At 38.8% G+C, this 23,254-nt stretch overlaps 1 protein-coding gene across 1 annotated transcript in view; it reads right to left on the bottom strand.

The window, feature by feature from the left end:
- afdna (afadin, adherens junction formation factor a) overlaps window positions 1-23,254 on the bottom strand; it is a 137,694-nt gene that overhangs the window by 53,222 nt on the left and 61,218 nt on the right. The window contains 10 exon segments of the mRNA XM_049590976.1: window positions 880-986; window positions 1,647-1,845; window positions 2,054-2,245; window positions 4,047-4,319; window positions 5,591-5,705; window positions 5,811-5,956; window positions 12,428-12,633; window positions 18,144-18,211; window positions 18,367-18,437; window positions 20,997-21,066. Coding sequence (XP_049446933.1) covers window positions 880-986; window positions 1,647-1,845; window positions 2,054-2,245; window positions 4,047-4,319; window positions 5,591-5,705; window positions 5,811-5,956; window positions 12,428-12,633; window positions 18,144-18,211; window positions 18,367-18,437; window positions 20,997-21,066 — 1,447 coding nt within the window.

Here is a 23,254-nt window from a genome sequence, read left to right as displayed (position 1 = left end):
TTGGGGACACATTTAAAGTTTTTGCAATTTTCCGGACTGACTGACCTTCATTTCTTAAAGTAATGATGGCCACTCGTTTTTCTTTAGTTAGCTGATTGGTTCTTGCCATAATATGAATTTTAACAGTTGTCCAATAGGGCTGTCGGCTGTGTATTAACCTGACTTCTGCACAACACAACTGATGGTCCCAACCCCATTGATAAAGCAAGAAATTCCACTAATTAACCCTGATAAGGCACACCTGTGAAGTGGAAACCATTTCAGGTGACTACCTCTTGAAGCTCATGGAGAGAATGCCAAGAGTGTGCAAAGCAGTAATCAGAGCAAAGGGTGGCTATTTTGAAGAAACTAGATTATAAAACATGTTTTCAGTTATTTCACCTTTTTTTGTTAAGTACATAACTCCACATGTGTTCATTCATAGTTTTGATGCCTTCAGTGAGAATCTACAATGTAAATAGTCATGAAAACAAAGAAAACGCATTGAATGAGAAGGTGTGTCCAAACTTTTGGCCTGTACTGTATATACATATTTTGCAGGTGTTTGAACACAATTTTGTGGCAAAATAGCTGTGTCAGAAACTCACTGATTGACAAAACTCTAATCAGAGTAAAGTCATCTCAGTGCGGCACGAAGATAAGAGTGTTGAAAAGCAAAGCGGCGTCCTGAAGTCACTCTGCAGACACTTTCTGTGGCTGCCTTAGCTGTCACATCTACTGTACACTTTAGTCTCTGCAGCCTCCATGAGTCAGCATTACTGAGCCTGCTCAGAGTCCCCTGTGGCCCCAACTTTACCTGGGATGCCCCACTGCCCTGACACACACGCACACACAAAGAGGTTGAGAGAGAGACAGAGAGACAGAATGGTGATGTCCTACCATCTCCGAACTGTCAGCAGCAGAGAAGTGGCTGTCGCAGTCAGCTCCTTCAAAGTGGACCGTCCAGGTGCCAGGTGAACGGGGATGTGGTACCAACCTACAAAAACCTGGAAGAAGAAAACATACACACACATATTACAGCGTGTTTTCACTGAATCCAAAATCTAAATTCTGTGTGTAAAAGCACAAACTTGTTGTGTCAGAACAACTCCTAAAGTTCGCTTTTGTTTTGTCAATATAAGAGGCAAATTTGACAAAAAAAGAAAAGTAAATGGAAGTCACACAAAAGCTTTATTCATAAAATCCTGATATATTTAAAACTGTGCTGTCAAATATCCCCTCAAAAAATGTTTTAAAACACATGAAAATACTTTGCTATGAACAATAATTTGGGTCTAGTGTGGTTTTTCAGTTAAACCACAGTTGAAAATACTTTAAAATGAATCCACTCTTCCCCTCTTGCTCATGTCAAACTGCACAAACATCATTCTGAGCAGTGAAGGTCAAATATCCAGATTCTGTAACAATCAGCAAAACATACTTTTAACAGAAGGACTTCAAACACCAAACATCAAATTATTGGACGATTATAACAGAGTCCATGAAGTTGACCACAGAAATAATAAAATACAGTGAATCAACTGTAAGAATAGTACATAAGTATATTAACTCTGACAACTAAATTGCATTTATACATACAAAAACAGTTTCAATTCAATTCACCAAAAGGTCTTTTCATTTCTAAATATTGGTCTCAGTGACTTTACCTCTCTGCAGCAGCGGCTCAAGGAAGTCCTGCAGGCCGTTGGGGAGGCTTCGCACCACATCGCAGGAATAACCATCCTCAGGAAGGAGGAAGGGCAGCTGGAGGTCCGGATCCTCCTCCAGCTGCACCTCTCTCCCATCACTCCTCGCCAGCTCATCTGCTGTGTTCTCGGCCACTGCCACCACGTGGTCTATTAGCTCCTGAACAGAAACACACACGAACAGCAGCCCACATATCAGACACTGATATTCATATCACACAACAGATACATTAATGTCTATTAACGTATCTGTTGTCTATCTAATGTCTATCTATTACAAAGTGTAAATTGAATGTGTGTAAATAAAAATCATGCCACATAAGTTGAGTATTCTGTATTTTGAATGTGTCTCTGTGCGTCGGTCTTACAGGTGGGATGTAAGGCTCGTCCGGAGCACAATGGTAGTTGGTCATGAGAGCGTGGAGCTGCAGGGAGTTGAGCTTAAAGCAGGTGTTGTGGATGTTCTGCACATCTTGCATGGAGTACTTGTCCATGGTGAGCAGGGTGGTGGCCTGGAGGACACGCATACACACACAAAAACATCACATTGAGCAAAATATCTTGTATGTCATACACATCTTGTCTGTATATTTTCAGCCTTGTCTACCACATTGTCTTTTGAGAATCCTTTATATCGAGAGTATAAAATCATATTGTATACTTTCCTGTAAAGCTTGAGTGTTGAACTCTTGCTTCCCCCCTCGAGCAGCAAAAGTAACTACATAAACACTGACGACATGTGCTTATAACATATGCCTGCAGGTAAGCTTGCCACATCTACCCCACCCCCAGGAGCGCTCTCCTCATGGTGTCATCCTTTCTCTAAATACTGACTTTATTTCTTATCTGGAGCCCCCACTTCATAACGTTTTTTCTTAGATGCTTCTTGGAATTTTCCACTATACTTGTGGCTGCTGCTCCATCACTATGGCCCCTCCACGCTTCCTTTTTAAAAATCTTTAATTTAAACTGCCAACATACATAGTATTTAACTGAAACATCAGAATCACACCCATACAGCTGATGCACTGAAAACAAAAACAAAATAAGAGTGTGCCAAACAGAAAAAGCTATAAAAAAGTGACACAAATCTAATATAAAATAAAAAAAAATTATTGTCCCCTTCTTTTGCTCTGGCTGGTTGACATATAATACATCACTTCTGTTGCGCCAGCATCAGAAAGTTGCAACAGGAACCTGGCATGACAACTCCAGTACACTGAGAAATACAGAGAGCTTATCCTGGCAGCAAAAGGCTAAATCAGCATTTTGTGAACTTGTTTGGTAAGGACCTGAATTCAACAGACGTTCATTTATATGTTACAGTTCCACACTCCAGCTTAAAAATTGTTACTATACATACTTGCATCAGAAAACCTGGCATGACAACTCCAGTACACTGAGAAATACAGAGAGCTTATCCTGGCAGCAAAAGGCTAAATCAGCATTTTGTGAACTTGTTTGGTAAGGACCTGAATTCAACAGACGTTCATTTATATGTTACAGTTCCACACTCCAGCTTAAAAATTGTGACTATACATACTGCTTGTATACGTAATAAATACACCTTTGAATCCTTATATATCTGTTTAAAAACTGGCTTCTTAATGTTCTTTAACATGCAAGTTATAGTTTCATTAAAATTTCAGAAATACTTTCTCTTATCGTAAGCAGTGGAGTCCAACATGATCACAGCTGGGTTGTTCCCAGTTGTTTTCATGCACCACTTAATATTTAACAATATAATAATTAGAATCTGATGACAGATGTTGGGTTGTTTGCTTATGTTACCAGAGCGACCCATGTCAGTAAAATCTGATCAAACAACACTCACAAGGTCCCAAAGAGGCTAATGAGCTGTGATTCTGAGCTCTCATACATTATAAGCTTAAAAGAATTTTTTTTATTATTTCAATTGGTTGATTATGTAGTCAAAAACATTAAAAGTCTGGAGAAATGCAGAACATAACATTAACAAGTCGTGACCTGCAAACTATGTGCATATTATGCTCTTCACTTAAGTCAATCCTTGCTCCTTGAGTAAATTATGTTAACATATGCTTGTTTGTTTTAAACTTCTAAAGACACAAAGTTCATAGTGGTAATCCCAGCATGACCTCGGCTGCTATGCTGAGAGAAGAAAAACCAACAAAGAACTAAAGATAATAAAAGGTGTAAAAAGTCATTAGTTCAAGAAAGTTTCTCAATATTGTGGTAGTAATTCACTGAACAGCATGAATAACAAAGCTATAAAAATGAAAACACTGATGAATAAAATATAATCCACCACCATCTCAGTCTCAGCGTCTCCTCATATCCCAGCACACACTTCATTAGTTCAACTTTCTCACCTGCAGGTACTGAGGTGGCAGTCAGCTTCAGACCCTGTTTCTCTGCCCAGGCTTATTTTGAGGTACTAAGTCATTAGTTCAGGAGAGTCTCATTATTTTGACAGCACAGCCCTGACTCTGTGTCCGTCACCAGTTTGTTGAAGAGCCACATGTTGATGAAGTGGAAGAGCTCATTATTTTGAGAAGTAGCTACATCATTAGTTCAAGAAAGCTTCACTATTTTGACACTACGCGTCATTAGTTCAGAAAGCTTTCACCTGTTAGAGGTGTGCAGGACATCCGTCTGGTTCAAGGAGAGTCTCATTAGAGGTACATATAGTTCAGAGGATCAGATATATTTTGGTACAAAGGTACTAAGTCATTAGTTCAAGTAAGCTTCTCATTAATTTATGGTATGAAGTCATTAGTTCAAGAACGTTTCTCATTATTTTGAGGTACTAAGTCATTAGTTCAAGAAAGTTTCTCATTATTTTGAGGTACTACGTCATTAGTTCAAGAAAGCTTCTCACTATTTTGAGGTACTAAGTCATTAGTTCAAGAAAGTTTCTCATTATTTTGAGGTACTAAGTCATTAGTTCAAGAGAGTCTCATTATTTTGAGGTACTACATCATTAGTTCAAGAAAGCTTCTCACTATTTTGAGGTACTAAGTCATTAGTTCAAGAAAGCTTCTCACTATTTTGAGGTACTACGTCATTAGTTCAAGAAAGCTTCTCACTATTTTGAGGTACTAAGTCATTAGTTCAAGAAAGCTTCTCACTATTTTGAGGTACTAAGTCATTAGTTCAAGAAAGTTTCTCATTATTTTGAGGTACTAAGTCATTAGTTCAAGAGAGTCTCTCATTATTTTGAGGTACTAAGTCATTAGTTCAAGAAAGCTTCTCATTATTTTGAGGTACTACGTCAGTTCAAGAAAGTTTCTCATTATTTTGAAGCATCAAGTCATTATTTTGAGAAAGTCTCTCGTTATAATGACTTAATAGGATATTTTTTTCCATCACACAAGGGAAAACTGAGAAAGGCTTCACAATCAAAACATTTGAAACAAAGAGACATATGAGGCTAAAAGCAACTCTTCCTCGCTCTCTTTGAGCATCTTGACACCTGAGTTATTGCCATTTCAAAAGCCAGGAATCCAAACTTTCTTACATTCACTGCAGTGTTTGTGTAAAACCACTGATTTAAGTCTTCTTCTTAGTTTCATAGAGATTTGGCCAGATATTATAAATTTTGCCGTGGCTGAAAGCAGACACTGGAGGTACTGTTTCCCTCCATGAGGCCTGGACCCCCCAACGCATTGGAAGATCGATTCCTGGGATCATGAAATTATTATCACAATAAACATAAGAACAAAAAACATATTCTTATCAGACTTTTCTAGGATCTTTACTTATTTTTCTTAAGAAATATTTGATCGTTTTTACTCTTTGGACCCCTAAAAATCATTCAAACACATAAATCTGACAAAGAAAAATCACTCTAGCTGAACTTCCTTGTACAACCTGACAAGGGGTCACAAGTTGACACTGCTACATTTAAAGGGGACATAAATCACTAGATGTGTTTGTGTATTACCAATCTTGGGTCTCTGTGGATTATGTTCCTCTGGGTCGTCCAGAAAAGCAGGCATGTAGTTGTTCAGATCTGCCTGGAGACAGTGGACCAGGTACCTGCGACAACATGTTACAGCTCGTTAAAGATGACAGACCTCACCATCAGAGCAACAGAGAAGCTCTCCTCCAATACTCTTTCAGGGAACCTAAAAAGAAACTGACTTGAAAGCCATCTGGACCAGATGGGCGAGGATGTCCTGGGCGTCCAGCGTGATGCGACTCAGGTCTCTGTCCTGCTTGATGAAGTTGAGCAGCTCCGAAGCGTTGGCCATCCAGAAAGCCAATGCTCCTGCGATGTTCTTCTGCTTCTGTAACGTACCAACCACAGCCACGTACACACAAAGAAAAAAAACATACAGAGGAAGTTGTTAGAGCAGCAGGACAAAGAAGAGATTGGAGTTAAAAAGAAGGTGAGAGAGGGGTTTCTGTTTGAGTTGCAGCCAGAAGGAGCGGTTGTTACTTCAGGGATAGAGTCATGCCCTGCCCACCCCTCCCTCTAAGCCAACCCTGTGCTGAGAGGAAGAGTGGTCATTAATGTCTCTATGAAAAGTCGCTCAACCAAACTGTCTTAATTTCAAGATTTCTGCAGCATTTAAATGTGAGCTCTAGGAGGTTTTCCTTCATTAGAGACATGAGTGACCAGTCCTTTCGCCTCCCAGACACATCTCCATGTAGCAGGTCACCAGACACTGGCCTCCTCCACTAACTAGTCGGTTGTGCCAATTTATTTTTGACAAAACAATGTTTAGACTTAGACTATGGAACACATGCATTCACACTGGGAGCAACAAATACTACAAATGACTACAAGTCAGTTAATCTCCAATAGATCAGAGGGACACACAGGGACAATTATGGACAAATCTAAGTGCTTTTCTGCTTCTGATTTAATTTATTCTGACACTTCAATTTCTTGCTAAGAGTTAGACGAGAAGATTGATATCACATTATGTCTGCCTGTTAAATATAAGTCTTAAGATGAAGGCTGGTTTGCTTAGTTCAGCAAAAAAACTGGAAACAGGGGGAACAGCTGGCTTTGCTCTCTCCAAAGAGAAAGAAAAAATTTCACATTTGCTTTCTACTTTTCACTGGTACAAACAAAAGAATGGCATGTTTCCCCTGTTTCCCATTTTTGTGCTAAGATAAATTGACCAGCTTAGTTTAGCTGGATTAACTGCTGACTATAGGATGCATTTACCTTAGAAACGTGATAACAGTATCTATCACGCCATCTTACTCTTGACAAGAAAGTGAGTAAGCGTATTTCCCCACAATGGTTTAATAAGTATTTCTACAATAATATAACATTTTGAAAGGCAATATAAAAGCAACTGAAGACACATGTTGTGCCTTTTGTAACTGTAGCTGCACATGCCCACATTAATGTAATCAGCCTCTTGTGGAGTAAAGGGAACAAGCAGCAGCCCACTAAACCAAGATAATATCACAGAATAATTAACTACGTAATTATCTCAAATGGCCAACACTGAGTAGATATCAGACTTTTAATAACACTCCATATGCCAGTCTATAGTCTAAAGGACTAAAGGACATTTTCTGGATCTGAGATCAACACGGAGGACAGAGTTCAGTGTGTGAGGAGCTGATTGGTTAATAACCCCACCACTCAGAGAGGGAGGAATGTGTGAAGCTTGCTCTCCTGCACTCATCTATCCCTGCCTTGAAAAAGTAACACAAATCAAACAAAACAAAGAAAAAAATAAAATAAACCCCTTCATTCAGAACAGCCAGAGAATGAGAGATGGAGCCAAGTGCATCCAAAACGAAACGTGACAATAAAACATTAAGGACACGTTTAAAACACAGACGGATGGTTGAACATGTTAAATGAACTTCCAAACAGACGCATGAAGCAGAGGAGGTGGAGGAGGTCGGAGGGACGCGACTTGTCTCTCGTCCACACTGTTGAGTAGGAGAAGCAAGACGTGATGTCACACAACATGGATGCCAGAATTAAAGATGGAACAATGGTGGAAAAGAGTGGTTGCTTTGGTTTTGCTCAGTTTTTGTTTGTTTGTTTGTTTTTTTTTTAGTACCAGGCAGGTTCCAGGAAGCTGAATGGAATTAGTTGGGTTGATGTTGCTGCTTAGTTTTCCAGCTGTGGGAGGACGCATTATCATGGCTGTATTTTACATTTCTGTTAGAATGGAGAAAAAGAAGCAGCAGCAACAATGAAGGGCTGGTCAAGAAAGCAGACAGAGAGCAGTAGAGAGAGAAGAGTACAGATGAGTAGATATGCACAGGCTCATAGAAGGAAGCCAAGAGGATGGTGAGGTTGGGCGACATGATTTTTTTTTTTATCTTAAACTGTTAATATACTGTTAATATGGTTTGCCTACATAGGAATGTCAGACACTGTGACAGACTGCAACTACACAACAACTATGACCTTGTGACCACAAAGCTTATCTAAAGGCAAACACACACAATGCAACAAATGGTTGAATTGGATCAAAAGGTTTGGATGCTTCTTGATTTGTTAGTCACACAGGAATCTTTTAAAAACGTATGGTTTACACAATGTGTACTTGTCATTTTTATAGATGTAATTTGTCTTTTTTTGTTTTATTATTTCCTGTTGCTGGAAATTGTTAAGTCTCCATAAATATACTATTGTCTTTTAGCGTAAGCACATTTCAATTTCCATCCATTCCAGCATTTTGTAAAGTATTCTATATGAAAGGCTATAATATTAAATTTCATAATCAATAAATCTATTGGATTTTTTCTTTTGGTTTATCAATCAACCATTTATTAAGTAAATGGCAGGGAAAAAAGTTTGAAAAATGTATCATTATTTTGAAATGCCCATGGTGACGTCTTTAAATTGCTTGTTTTGTTTGACTGACAGTTTCAACCTCAAGATTTTTTAGTTTACAATAATATAAAATGGAGAAAATCAGCAAATACTCACATTTGAGAAGCTGGAACCAAGAAATATTTGCCTTTTTTTTTCTTCTTCTTCATTTTTAAGTAATTCAATACTTTTTTTGTCAATCAAGTAATCAATTTATTGTTTAAATACTTATGCTAAGTTGTTTTCCATGTATTTTAAAATATAAATGTCACACATTCATATTTATTCAACCTTTCTTTATTTCTTAAGGTGGATCCTTTTGACCCGTTTCACTGGCACAAAGAAAAAGAAAGCTCAAACTATTATTTCATAAATCTACTGAGAAAGTATTCTTGTATTTCCTCCTATTTTACCTTGTGAGCTGTAGTGAATATGCATTTCCTTTTAAGTGGGCTTGAAATATTAAGGCAAAAAGTTTAGTCCCATTAATTACCAGGTGGGTGGGTAACAGATTTTAGCTGTATTAGCTATATGGAGAAAATCAAATATCACAATATTTTTTTTACCAAATACCTCAATATCAATATTGCTATGATACTGTTGGGTTAACTATTGGTGCTTTTGTAAAACATTTACACAATGAGATTTATGGCAATCATCAGTAATGGATATAGAGACTAAGTGGGTAAACACAAATAAAAGAACAGCTACAACAGTCTAGTAAGGTCAGAAAATCCCATCGCTTTACTGTAATGCAGCCTTTCAAACCAGGAAAAGGCAACACTTAAGATATCCAAAATCTAAGGCGTTATCTAGTCTCATATCATGATATCGATATAATGAAGATATACTACCCGGCCCTGTTGAGATACATTGTTAATCCTAACACATTTTATCCATATCGCCCACACGAAGACAGAGAGAGAAAGAGAGAAATAAAGAGTGAGTAAAGGAGGTAGACGGGTCTGTAGCAGCCGTATCATGGTGTGCTATTGTGCTATCCTACCTGATCCCCTTCAGGAATCTCCTGGATGGAAGGAGGAGGAAGAGGAGGAGGAGGAGGAGGAGGAGGAGGAAGAGGAGGACACGTTCACAGGACAGAGAGAAAACACGTCAACAGCTACAGTATGGACACAGCCATGTAACACACACACACACACACACACACACACACAAACACTTTGACACACACATGGTCATGGTTTACAATGTGAAGACATCTTGAACCAGTTAGAGAACATAATTGAAGGAGGTCATCTGGAAACCACATCTGGTCAAAAAAACATTACAAGTGTCTGAGAAATCTAGCTAGTTCGGATTGAGGCTTTTAGAGATGTCTTCAATGTCAGCTCCGAGGAAGTTTATCATTAAAACAGGAAAGGAACAACAGCACTGTTAAACTTTTAAAAATAAACTGATTAGCTAAAATGTAACTGTATTTAGGACCACATGAAGCCTTGTAATAAAACTGAATTAAAGTTGTTTTATTGGTACATTTTACAGGTTTAGTTTAGAGCCTAGTCTTGAGACTTAAAGAGTTTTCAGTTCTGTATTATGGTAGTATAATGGCAAGAATCTGGCGATATGATACACATCACGATACAGGGGTTCAATGTACTGCGATTTATTGTGATACTATTGTGATAAGCGAGGTGATATATCGCGATGTTTTTTTTTTTAAATTTTTTTATTTTTTTGAAGATCTTTTTTTTCTTGGGCTTTTTTGCCTAAATTTCATAGGACATTTCAAGCAAGATAGGGATGTAGCAAAGGGCCATGGGCTGGAATAAAATTGGGGCTGCTGCAACGACATAGCCTTTGTACATGGGACGACTGCCCTGACCGCTGAGCTACTTGGCACCCCTATATCGTGATTTTAGGAGCTAGCAGTGTGCTCTTTATGACTCTGTTTCATAGGCCTATGATCTTTATGCTAGTGATATGTTATTACGTTAGAGGGTAGGAGTGAAATGGCTGAAGATAGATTACAACATTGAGGGATCTAGCAATCAGGGATTTACACAACACAAAATTAACCGCTGCCACAAGTCTTTGCGAGGAAATTACTAATAAAAAAATCAAGAGTGTTTTTGAGAATTGATACAATATCATAAACAAAATATTGTAAGTGTATCAATATTTTCTAACACCCCTACAACATATAGCAGCTGGAATAAAAGGTAACTGAGCTAAGTCTAAACAGGAACTGACCCGTTGTGAAAAAAGTATAAAAGGAAAATTAACCCTTCAGTTAACTTATGTCATAACAGTACACATTTTGAGACAGCTGTATAATTACCACAAAATGTGACCAATAAGAATAAATTCAAGTTCTGCACTCCCATATACACTGGGAAATCTGTTGTATTGCTTTGCAGGAATGTTACAGGGGGAATTTTTTGCCTTAACTTTCCAGTTTTTGAGTAAGTGGCGAGAGTAACACCCTCTTTGTGGGAACAAGCTATGGAGTTTATGTGAAATGTGGTCTCAGTATGAAAGGGGCCTGGGACCAACACTACCAGACCATGTCGACCCCGTTGTTTGTTGATGACACAAAGTTATAACACTTCATTTGATGATCACACACTGATGTTTAAAACTGCTGCATGTAATCCATTAAGGGTTTAAGTGATGCAGTTAAGACATTTAAGGATGCAAAGCACTGGGAAAGCATGACTCGATCTCCAGCATCTCACACAATCATTCCACTATTCAAGATCGAGTTCTCCAAGCAGTCAACATGCCAAAGATGCTCCAAAAATACCCTGTTTTTAAGCCTATTATGAGCCCATCTGAAGCAGGAAGGTTGAACATTCCCATACGCTAAAAATATTTCCCAGAAACTCTATAAAACTGAAATCCTACTACACACAGACTGGAATAGTTTCAGTCTTAGTCCGTTCTGCATGTGTTTTCTTTCATAACTTCACTGCATACCGACAGCAATGAATAGCTGGCTGCCAGCTAAACAAATAAAAGTGAATGGCACTAATAAAAGGAGAAATGGCACTTGCGTTTTATTGAGTCTTAGTAAGTAAGGCCTTCAGAAAAAAACTAAGAACTGTGTGTATTTTTTTCTCCCCATAATCCTCCCAAGCTCTGTGCTTCATTTATTTTAAACATACATGATGTGAAGTCATATTAGACCTCCAGCTAACACTACGTTAAGAGCGGTCTGGTATCAAGCTTCAACTCTTATGAATATCAGACAAAAATGTGTCCATAGCACGGCGTATTAAAAACTGCCATGTACCGAATGCTGGTAATAGATGCTTGACAACATTTTTATTTGTGTTTAAAGTACTGTGTAAGTAAGTACTGTGCGTAAGTACATGTACAAGTACTGAATACTCTCACCACAGCTTGGATTATATCCTCTAGCAGGATGTTCAGATTTAAACCAAACTTTTGTTGAATATAGTGCATTTAGTAAAAGTTATTGCTCAGTTATTTGTGTTAATGCAACCTAATAGTTTTATTTTGTTCTAAAAGTTTATATATTTGCTGACAAAAACACTCATTTGTCAGAATTTTCTTAATGATTTCCAGCTCTAATGATCACTGATAGCGCCATGCTAGCTGAGGTTTAGCATACACTACGTTGCGTCATAGCAGGCTTCACACCACGAGCGTTTAACACTGACAGGTAGACAAACATGGGACACAAGCACAGACTGGTACAACAGAGGTAACTGTGGAGAGAAAGCTGCAAGAGACATACAAACACTTAAACACACCTTACAACAACTACAAGTAGTAGTTTGTAAGAACACAGTAAATGGGGGGGATTAGGCATCAAACAATTCAAAAATTTCAACAAAAGCCAGAGTGCAAGTCAAAAACACATAAATAGCAGCATTATGAAGTCATAGGACACGCTGGAAAAATGCACAGATTAATACATCGTGTTCAAACATGACCACACATTAAAGAAAAAGATTTAAAAAGAAGTGTTACTGACCTGGATGACTCCCTCCATCATGCTCACCATCTTGTTGACGATGGCGATGACCTTATGTGTCCTCTCAGACGGCGACATGTCAGGCCGGTAAGAGGGCGACAGGACGTAGCGGCAGGCCATGTACAGGACGTAAGTGGGTGAGAGTTTGAAGTGGACCGTGGAGCTGTTGGTGTAGTTGATGATGGCTGACAGGAAGGTGTCTTCAGCTGGATGGACACACACAAAAACAGGTAATTAGACCACCTACCATGTCAGGAGAAATGTCGAGGTTTGATTAAATGAAATAGAGCTGACACATTCGGCTGGAGTGGTTGATATGCTCTTGTCTGACCAAATTCTCAGTGGTCAGACAACTGCTGGTATTACTTTTAAAGAGCCATGTGTCTTTCCCAGCTGGCAACACCAGCCACTGTGCTGAACACAGCCAGCTGTGAGCCACTGGTGCACTTTGAAGGCGCAGCGGTATTTCAGCTGAGACACTTTGGTTGCAGCTGGGTACAAAGTGAGAGTGACGACCAGCTGCAGCGTTTTATCAAAAGCTGAACATGTTTCAACTTTTGGCGACCAGAAAAAAAAGACAGCAAATATGCAACACTTAATGCGGAATAGACACTCAGTGCCTTGTCCCACTGCTGGCATTTGAGCGTACTGTAAAAATGTGACACTCCTGGGTCCCATTGCAAAGCTGGCCTCAGGAAAAAGGAAAGAAAACCCTCTGGGACACACACACACCACCACCAGCAGCCAGAGTGCACTCAGAGCACTGTGACAGATTTAGTAGATCTAAACAGAACGTGGACTTTCTTTCCCCAATTGACCAATCGACTGGCTAAAAAGTAGGTAGAATTTCAGTAGATTCCAAGATCTGCTTTGGTTGACTACAGCTCTGAAAGTACTCTGAAGTATGTTTTACTCTGACAAAAGGAATTCAGAGGATATCAGTGTTTCTCTAACAGATTTATTCTTGAGCAAATACAAAAGGTTATGAGACAATGTTTAAATCAGTGTTTCTCATGTGGTGCGTTGCAGCACATTCCTTTGCTGTGATGCCAATCCAGGTGTGCCGTGAGATCTTGGGATAACCTCATATTATTACTGCAATATTCAATAGGGCCTATACAAAAAGTTATGAATGAATCTTTAATTGCCTGTATCAGTATGTTGTGTGTACTCATTTCCCAATAACGAGGCAAACTCTAGCTAAAAAATGTAATTCATTTAAAAAACCTTCATGGGAAACCTATTTGTTGTGGTTCACGCGTGGGAATTAAAAATGTGTGATACATCAAAAGCCCTATTGGCAGCCAGTGTGAGGGATGATAACATTTAAAAGAAGAACAGCAAAAGCTGCAAAGCACCTACCACCAAAAGAAAAGGGACAAAAAAAAAACAAACAAACAAAAAAAAACTGTCAGTAGACAGTATCACAAAAGCTATCGGTCTTATTTTTTTCTTATTCTTATTGTCTTATGTTGTGATAAGAGTGCTAACAAAAGTTGTAGAAGCTATTGTGCACAGATATAAATACAGGTGTGCCTTGAGTTCTCTCATGTTATCAGAGAACCGGGGTTACCTTTGTAACCTAAAGATTTTGGCTTGCCCTTTGATTAGGACACTGAAACTATAGAAGGGAGGCAGGCTGTCTGGCCTGAAATTAAAATTACTTCTGCTACCACAAAAAGGAGGGGGAACGTACATTATTATCTAGTGAGACATCAACCTTAAGAGGAGAACAACTTCATACAGCACATATCATATATATCTAATAAGCTATTATTTAGATCATCATCTAGTTTATAAGTTGACCAAAAAAGAGGAGTAACCACTTCTCCTAAACTATATCCTGCTACATGCACAGTGTTACTATTACTGCTACTTCTAATGCTAAGGCTTTGCTCAGAAAGACAACACTGTATGCCTCAATCTGGAAGATAATTTTTTAACAGGTACAGTGTAATTCTACCATGAAAGATGAAATATTGTGTCATTTTTTTATTAACTGCTGCGCAGTGGTTTTGTGTCTAATAAGTTTTCACACTCAGCTATTACTTAAACTGGCCTCCTGGATTCTATTTTATTGTCTCAATGGTGCCTGAAACAACACGCCTCAACCAAGGTAGCCCCTTGTGTCTGCAGTAAGGTAACACTTCTGCTGCCACAACTACTGTTGGAAAATGGTAAATGGCAAATCGACTGGACTTGTACAGCACTTTTCCAGTCTTCCAATCACTCAAAGCGCTTTTACACTACATGTCACATTCACCCGTTCACACACACATTGACACACTGTTGGCCGGACAACCATACAGTACAAGGTGCCACCTGCTACTCAGTAACCATTCACACTCCGATGGCACAGCGGCATGTGGACTGGGGGAGCAAGGGATTGAACTGCCCATATTACAACCAATATATTACTGCAGTTCATGAATCACTACTGTGAATCTATTAACTAACAATTTAGGGCTAATAATATTAAAACATTAATGCATAGTTCTGCATAATCCAAATTCATTAATGTTGAGGTCTTGTCACAGACACCCAGTAAAGAATTAAGGGATTCCATAATGTTTGTACATACTGTATATACTTGAAATCAGACTGCATTACACTTTATCACAGTGCAGATGGATTATGCTGACTGGAATAGATCCCCTTGTGAGCTACAACAAGCAGTTTGTTTAACTTATTTTCGTGGTTGGCTGGTCACAGAACTTGGCTCCACATGTGTCATGTGGGACACACCAATAAAACCATTTTGACTGCGGTGTCTGTTTCTTTCAGTTTAACGCTGTTGGTAAAGTATTTAAAGTCAAACTGGCTGCAGCTGCACTACGACAACTCTCCTCATGAAAACCTGACGATGAGAGTTGTTCATGTGCGTCATTGTCCCCAAGAGCATATGGTTTCTCCCAGTGCATTGTGGGTACGGGACTCTCCGCTGCTCTATGACCGATCAAAACCCTCCTAAAACAGATGATCTCACACTATACCAAATATATACTCAGCACACACAGCCACACTATGGCCCAGAGCACAATGAAAAGTCAATAAACAGGAGTGTTGGAAAGACAAAGCAAACAGACAGAAGAGCTTAGAGCTGCAGTCAGAGTGTGGGAAACATCAGGTTTGGAATAAACCAGACTTATAGGACTATTTAAGACAATTTAATGCTATCTGGAAGTAATTCAAGACCATTTTAAATACCGAAACCAACTCTCTTCTGATTGAATTCATCCAATAAAACAAACAATAAAAAGGAAAAGACATTAGAAAGTTACATCATTACAATTAGGAGTTCAAACCGATCAGATCAACCTACTGGCGGCTACTCTTTCCTCCATCTAGTCAGACAGATGGAGGAGATGACATTTTCTGTCTTTTTAATGGCCATTAAATTGTTAACAAAAGAATGTAAAAGAAAGTACTCCTGCCTATGTACTTCTTTATAACCCCTCTTCTGTCAGGCTCTACTATATAGTTACTTTGCATTACCTCTTATTAAACAGACCCTTTTTAGAGCAGACATTTTGACTTGACAATGCAGGAAAACCACAGGTGTAAATAATAACATTATCAATGGCTCCACACCGTTAAATGTCCCAGTAAGCCATGACAGTGAGCTCTAGAACTGGGTCAAATACAGTCATCTTTATTGGTGTTAGTTACTCTTGTGCTTTTCCTGCTTTGACAAGTCAAAATGTTTGTATTAAAACGTCTAAATAAAACTAGTAAAAAATAATCAATTTATGTTAATGAAGTGCACAGGACATTTAAGAATATTGAAGTCCTATTTGCACAGCACTAGTATAACCTGGGGAACCTCTGGTGATTTGTAATAGTTCTGGAGGTCGTCCATGATCTTAATCCTGTGCAAATTTGCCATGTCCGTAATTTGTCAAATAAAAATTTCACCACAAACTGCCTTCCATATTCCGCCCAATACAGAGGTTGTGTGATAAAATTGGTCCCCTGCCAATCAGCATCTTAGTAATTTGGGGTCCTTTTTACTTTTTGCCTATTTTCTGCCAATTTCCCAGAATATAATTATGGAGGCGTGTTGGTAATTACTTGTGAAAGTTTTGACAGCATTTTGGGTGAAGGAGGCTCATCTCATGGAAACCCATTATCAAAAAGAGCAAGCTCAAATTCATTAAAGGAGTGGAATCTCAAAAGATGATGAGATGGCTGACATGTGACAATGTGTGGCAGAATTGGTTCCTACATTAAAAAAAAGCTAGAATAACCGCCTTGCGGCTGTATGCCACCACGCACCAGTCACATTTCTCTTACAGTTTACATCCATGTCCGTGAAAACTTGGATGCTTCACAAACATCTTCCTGCCCTGCGGCACAGAAGATCTATCCAATCAGCACAGTTTCAAGGTGGGCACCCAAGATTAGTGTCACTAATTCAGTATCTGACCAAATATCTGCCCTTCTGCTCCTGATATACGAGTCATAGACAGAAAAGTGTTTGATGCAGAACATTATGATGTCACAGTAAAGTTGACCTTTGACCTTTTGGATATAAAATATCAGCACTTCATTGTTATATCCTATTAGAAATTTGTGTGAAGTTTTGTCATAATTAGCATGAGAAATATTGATTATGGCCAAAAACATATTTTGTAAGGTCACACTGACCTTGACCTTTGACCACCAAAGTCTTATCAATTCATCGTTGAGTTCAAGTAGATGTTTCTGCCAAATCTGAAGAAATTCTCTCAAGGTGTTCTTGAGCTATCACTTTCAAGAGAATGCCACAGACGAGGTCACAGTGACCTTGACCTTTGACCTATGACCACCAAATTCTACTCAGTTCATAGTGGCTCAAAGTGGACGTTTATGCTAAATTTGAAGAAACTGCCTTACGGCGTTCTTGAGATATTGTGTTCAAAACATAATACCTCAAGGAAGTTAACACTTTTCATGTCCAAACTGTGTGGTGTTTTTGAGTTGTGTAGAGAAAAGTTACAAATGACTGTGCGCATCAGGTCAGAGGGATCATGTCAGTAAATCTGAGAAAAATACAGACTTTGCTTATCCAGTGCGAATGTGCCTCACCAAACACAGGCGTAGTGGGGAATTTCCAAATCTCATGAGTTCCCTTGGTATTCTTAGCTCTGTGTGAATAGGGCTTTAGATTTGCAGGCATACAAATATGACTATTTAAATATTTAACAACCCCTTATAAAAAAGTAGGAGCTGAGTGCTAAATTTATCATTAAAACAAAAAACATATTGACTGAGTTATCTTGATGCAATTACAGGAAACAAAGCTCTCATGCTTTAAACTGATCCAGCTGATTTCCTGCCAAATTCAAGAGGCGCACAATGTAAAATGTAATCTAGAGGCTGAGACAAGCTGCTCATTTTCTCTCCGTCTGTTTATGAAAATCATATTAATGTCTCAAAATGAGTGTGTTATTGACTTTCTGAAGCCACCAAACATTCCTGTACAGGATTGTAAGACGGCATAATCCAGTAACTCTGCAGGGTGAGAGGAAATGTGACCCACATTTACCATATTCTTACATTTACTGCATATTTATGATGAGATATTTATTGTACACCACTGCTGCTGCTGGAGCAGTTAGGTCAGCAGAATCAGTCCAGTGAAGGAGGTTCAATAGTTTCCAGTTATTGACTGTTTCACTGACACAGTGAGGGGAGTTGAGAGATGTAGAACAGAAAGAGACACGCTAATACTTACAGTTGTCTCTGAACTCGATTCCGGCTGGCAGAGTCAACTCTGTTCTGTCTGCTGAAATGTCCTGAGACCTGATAAGACAAAAATAACACCATGAGAAGGGGAGATAACACTAAATACAGAGAGAAAACTGAGGAGCAGGACGAGCCAAATGGACTTGAGAGAGGACAAAGATGGAGGACGAAGAAGACGCCGACAGGAAGAAGGAGAGGAGTGTGTGACTCACCTGCTGTCCTGCTGCTCTCCTCTGATCATGGGTTTCACCATGCCTCTCTCCATGTCCAGCTTCCCTGAGCTCTGCAAACACACAACACACAGCGTCAAGCAGCTTCAACCACTTTTAATGTCGCTGTAATGTAATTCAATAATATACAGACATGTTGTTGATAATGACTTGTATGTTATGAGGCCTCAGTCACTGTCAGAACTGACAGCTAACAAACAAGTTTCCTGGTTCATGAAGAGAACAAATATCAGTATTTGTTCTATAAAACGAACAGTGCTACTGATGAATATTCACTGTATGTGTCATTAAAAGATGAGGTTTGACATATGTCTTGAGCTGCTAAACTTAGTCAATAAATCATTAAGATTAATTTGCAGTAATTTCAATAATAGATTTATTGTTTTAGTCATTTCTAAAGAGAAAAATGCCAAACCTAGTCTAGTGCCAACAACAAAATTGTGAGGATATGCTGCTTTTATCTGTTTTAAGTAACTATAATTCAATCTCTTTGGGTTTTTTAATGTTAATTGGATAGAACAAGCATTTTGAAAAACACCTGATGGACATTTTGTGGGCCAAACAGTTTATAAATCAAGACAGTAATCAGCAAATTAAACAAAAGTAAAACTGTAAATACTTGTTTTTTCAGCCCTATGTGTCACCGTTCTTTACATTTTGAGGCAACACATGCGAAACACAGGGGGAGGAAAAAAAGTAGAAGGGTGGGAAAAAAAAGATAAATACTCTGACAAAACTTTTGTGTTATCCGGAGACATACTTTGAGTCTTCATGTGCACCTCCTGCAGCATCGAAACATGCAAATGGCTTAGTAAAGGTTAATACAGCCTAGATCGGTGGGTGTGGTGATTATTAAATACTCTCTCAGTCGGTCACATCAACGGTCTAATGGTTCTGAAACAGCTGTTCCATCAATAATCCAACTTCTCCTTCATAAAGGAGTTTGCTAAAAAGTTGGTGCCAATACTCGCAACCATTCACTGCTCATCTTCATGAAACTGCCTAAACATAACACTAGGATGCTAGTTTGCAACTTTCTTTTTAGCAAACTTAGCGTCTCATGTTTTATCCTCGAAACACTTTGCAGTGCAAACACTGTTGTGTAACATTAATTACTTAACTTTGTGACCATGTACAAGGTGAGATACATTAGAAATATTGCTTTCGTACTCCATCTGTCTTTGGGCTCAGATTTATGCTCATGTGTGTTCAATAGGGGTGTAATCATAGATCGATCTGTATCGATATATCGATTCAATGATCAACAATCCAGTATCACTGATGCAAAGTGAAAACACTGATCCATATCGTCATCTTTAGGATACGCTTTTATTTTGTAATTCTGTGTCACCATCAAACAGCGGCAAACAGACAGCAAACAACTGAGAGAGACACGTTGAGGATAACATTATTTACTCAGGTTAAAAAAATAGCAGTATGGAAATATTTTTGGATTATGGAGAAACTACGTGCCCACATACATAACACATACCGTATGTAGACAATGCTGAAAAAATGTGCATGCAGGATGATATTTTTCATGCTGTTCTGTCGGAGACGCAGTGACTTAAACCAACAGTAAGTAAGAAAAATAAAAACGTTACATGTAATCTGTTAAGCTGTGGGTAGAAGGGGGGGAAAGTCTGCTAGCCGCTAGGCTAATTTATGCAATGTACACATGCTTAAGCTAATAATGGGTGACTAGCTAAAAACAATTGTTTTGTCTGAGTTTTCAGAATTTGCTGTCAGGGCTTTAAGCCAGACAAACCTGAAGTTAAAGGTTAAAATGAAAAACATTTCTTCCAGAAAGAGCTCTCTGACAGAAAGCCCTGAAGGTTAACTTATCCCATGCACTGTTTTATTTGTGTTGGTGGTGTCAGTTTAAGGTAAACTTAACTGTACTTATTATTATGTGTTGTTTTTATCTTTTATAGCCAAAAGCAAAAAAGAAAGGGGTGGCGGCTTCTTCTGTAACAGATGTTAAACGTACATAAAATACTGTATCGATCATATCGATCACAGACCCCTGAATCGCACAGAATCAAAATAGTATCGTGGCAGACTTTGTAATATCGACAAATATCATAATGTTGTCCAAAGAATCGATATAGCATTGTATCATGACGAAACTGGTGATTTATACCCCTAGCGTTCAAGTCGTGATGCTTTAAAACATCCAGACATTTCTTGAGGTAAAGCTTTACGTTTGCAAAGCTTGTTGTTGTGTTTAACAGTGGTACAGCTGTTTCAGAGGGTACAGGGGTATGTAAGCTCTAAATTAATTTTACTTAGAAACAACACAACATTTTTACAGCTATGGATGCACCAGTCCAAGGTTTCATCTCCAAATTACGATACCTCAACTCTGAGTCTTTAATAATCCAAAACTTCTAGCCAGCAACCGGTCAATAATAAGGTTGGTAAATAAGGTCAGTATTGGCACCAGTATAGATGTAGTAGATTGAAGCGGTGCATGCTGATCATGTGTCTGTTGAAACAGCTTTTGGTAAGTAATAAAATGTTTGTTTACAGCTATGAGCAGATTGTTCCGATCCTAAACATACACAGAAATAAATTCAAATGCTGAGTGTGTGTGTGTGTGTGAGTGTTACCTTGCTGGTGGGCAGCGCAGCTCCACTGTGGACGTCTCCGTGAAGGTCGAAGGTGGTTTCTGGCACACTGCTGCAGCAGAGACACAGACATGCAGCGGTTTAGTTTAGGGACTGTGCTCTCCACAGCTGACTTTTCATTACTGACAACGACAAGAGCTCAGACTTAATCCAGACACACACACACACACACACGCACACGCACACACACTCAAACACACAGTGTACCAGCTTTGCCGCAAACAGTGATCATTCAGAACTCCTGGCATGGCTTCTCTATATCTAATTAGACTGTTATGTAAGGGTGTGCGCATATGTATAAAGCGAACTTATCCGTCTGCATGTATTAGTGAGTCATTCATTTCCCGCATCTCTGATCCTGCTCTCTCTTCCCCGACGAAGAGCTAGATAAGTGAGTGTGTGTGTGTGTGTGTGTGTGTGTCTGAGTGACAGTAATTGAGTGTGACAGCACTCGGGTTTAAAAGATAGGCTTCTGCTTTTCACACCCCACATGACAGGAGGGCATCAATGTCAAATAAACAGTACAACACCAACACAAACACACAAAGCATTTGCGCCGCTCTGTGTCGTTACACAATAACCACCAGCAGCCAAAGTAGGTTAAACCATTAACAGCATGACTACGCTTATGGGTGGATGGAGAAATTAGACAGATTTCCTATCTTAAACCACATTTCCAGGATGGATTTATGTGCTGGTTTTTAACATTTTCCATCTATTAAATGTTGAATGGGACCACTTCAAAGAGCCACAGACAACCTTTCCCTTTAACGCAGATATCAGATATCTTCAGCCATCTTTTTCCAAAATCCTCTCAAAGGTAATTTTTTCGCAGTAGGGTAGGGAAACAATTTATTAAAAGCTCATATATGACTGATACGTAATCGAAGCTTGAGCCACGTAAATCAGACATCTTAACAAGTAGACTTCTTAGCACACTCTGATCTTTCCAAAAACAAATAAATTAAGAAACAGCAGTAGCTATTCAATGACAGCGGAAAATGCTGCACATGCCAAATAGAAGCGGAAAAAGAAAAGAAAAGAGTTATTGTGTTTGTACAAAGTGTCTCTCAGATGACACAAATCAACTTTAACTTAATTATAGCAGGGATTTTTTTTATATTTGTGTGACATAACTGAGGATATGTTTCAACCACATCACAGAAAAACAACTCTTGATATGTAACTTTTCACTGTAATGTCTGTTTCATGTCTGTTCGCTTCTGTCAATCACAACCAAGGCAAACCAAAGCAATGACACTTACATCTGCAAATCCATAACATTTAACACACAAATAAAGAATTAATTACTACAGATGGGCATTTTAAGTACTTAACATGTTCAAGTATTTGCATAAAATTATTATCGAGCACTTGCAAGAAAAAAATCTAACCTTCCTTCCTTCTTTTCTTGCTTCCTTTCTGCACTGCACAGATTGTACAGATGAGCTATGATACACAAGTTTAACATTACATAGCCTGCACTGCATATTCATTTCGTTTATTTTGTCTAAAAACGTCCAAGCACTCTTATGCCTGATCTCCACTCTGCATGTAACGTTAAATCGATGGATGTCTGACTGAAAACACTTGCTGTCTTCTGCTGCTGCACAGATCTATCAATTTTGCCATATGGATCTGTGCCGATATTAATAGACAGCACTTACGTTATTGGGTTGCGTCCAAAAAAATGCAAACTTCTGGAATAAAAGAGGGTAAATTTACCTTCATATATTACATACTTTTTCTTCTACAAAGCAAAAACAAAAAAGGAAATTATTCTATACACTGAACGAATACTAATGTCAAAATCGAGTACTCATGCCGATCCCTATTAAGTACACTGTGTATGATGTCAACTAAAATATTAGCTTCAAAATCATCCAGGATACGGGGATGCTATCAATACAAAACCAAAACAAACACGGTGATGGATCATGTTTCTTCTCAGACTTCCAACGTGTTGGCCCTTCTCTTATGCTCATCTCTCAGACTAATGCAAAATACTTGCTGAGCAGCAGCAGATTAAAATTCCGAACACTCGTACGCTACAAGATCATCTGTTCAACTGCCAGCACCTGGTGCCAAATAGCCCTGATCTTAAAAATGAGCCGCGGTACCAAAGCATGGCTCTAATCGTTCTGAGCATCATGATGCGTCTCCGGCTCAAATGAACTAGGTATCCTTGTAAGTTTGCACAGCAGAACATTGGAAAGCAGCCCAGGCAACCGCAGGGATCC

This window comes from Epinephelus fuscoguttatus, linkage group LG11, assembly GCF_011397635.1.
Source record: "Epinephelus fuscoguttatus linkage group LG11, E.fuscoguttatus.final_Chr_v1".
NCBI classification, from domain to species: domain Eukaryota; kingdom Metazoa; phylum Chordata; class Actinopteri; order Perciformes; family Serranidae; genus Epinephelus; species Epinephelus fuscoguttatus.
Note: the sequence above shows the minus strand (reverse complement) of the source record. Positions and strands in the feature narration are given on the sequence as shown.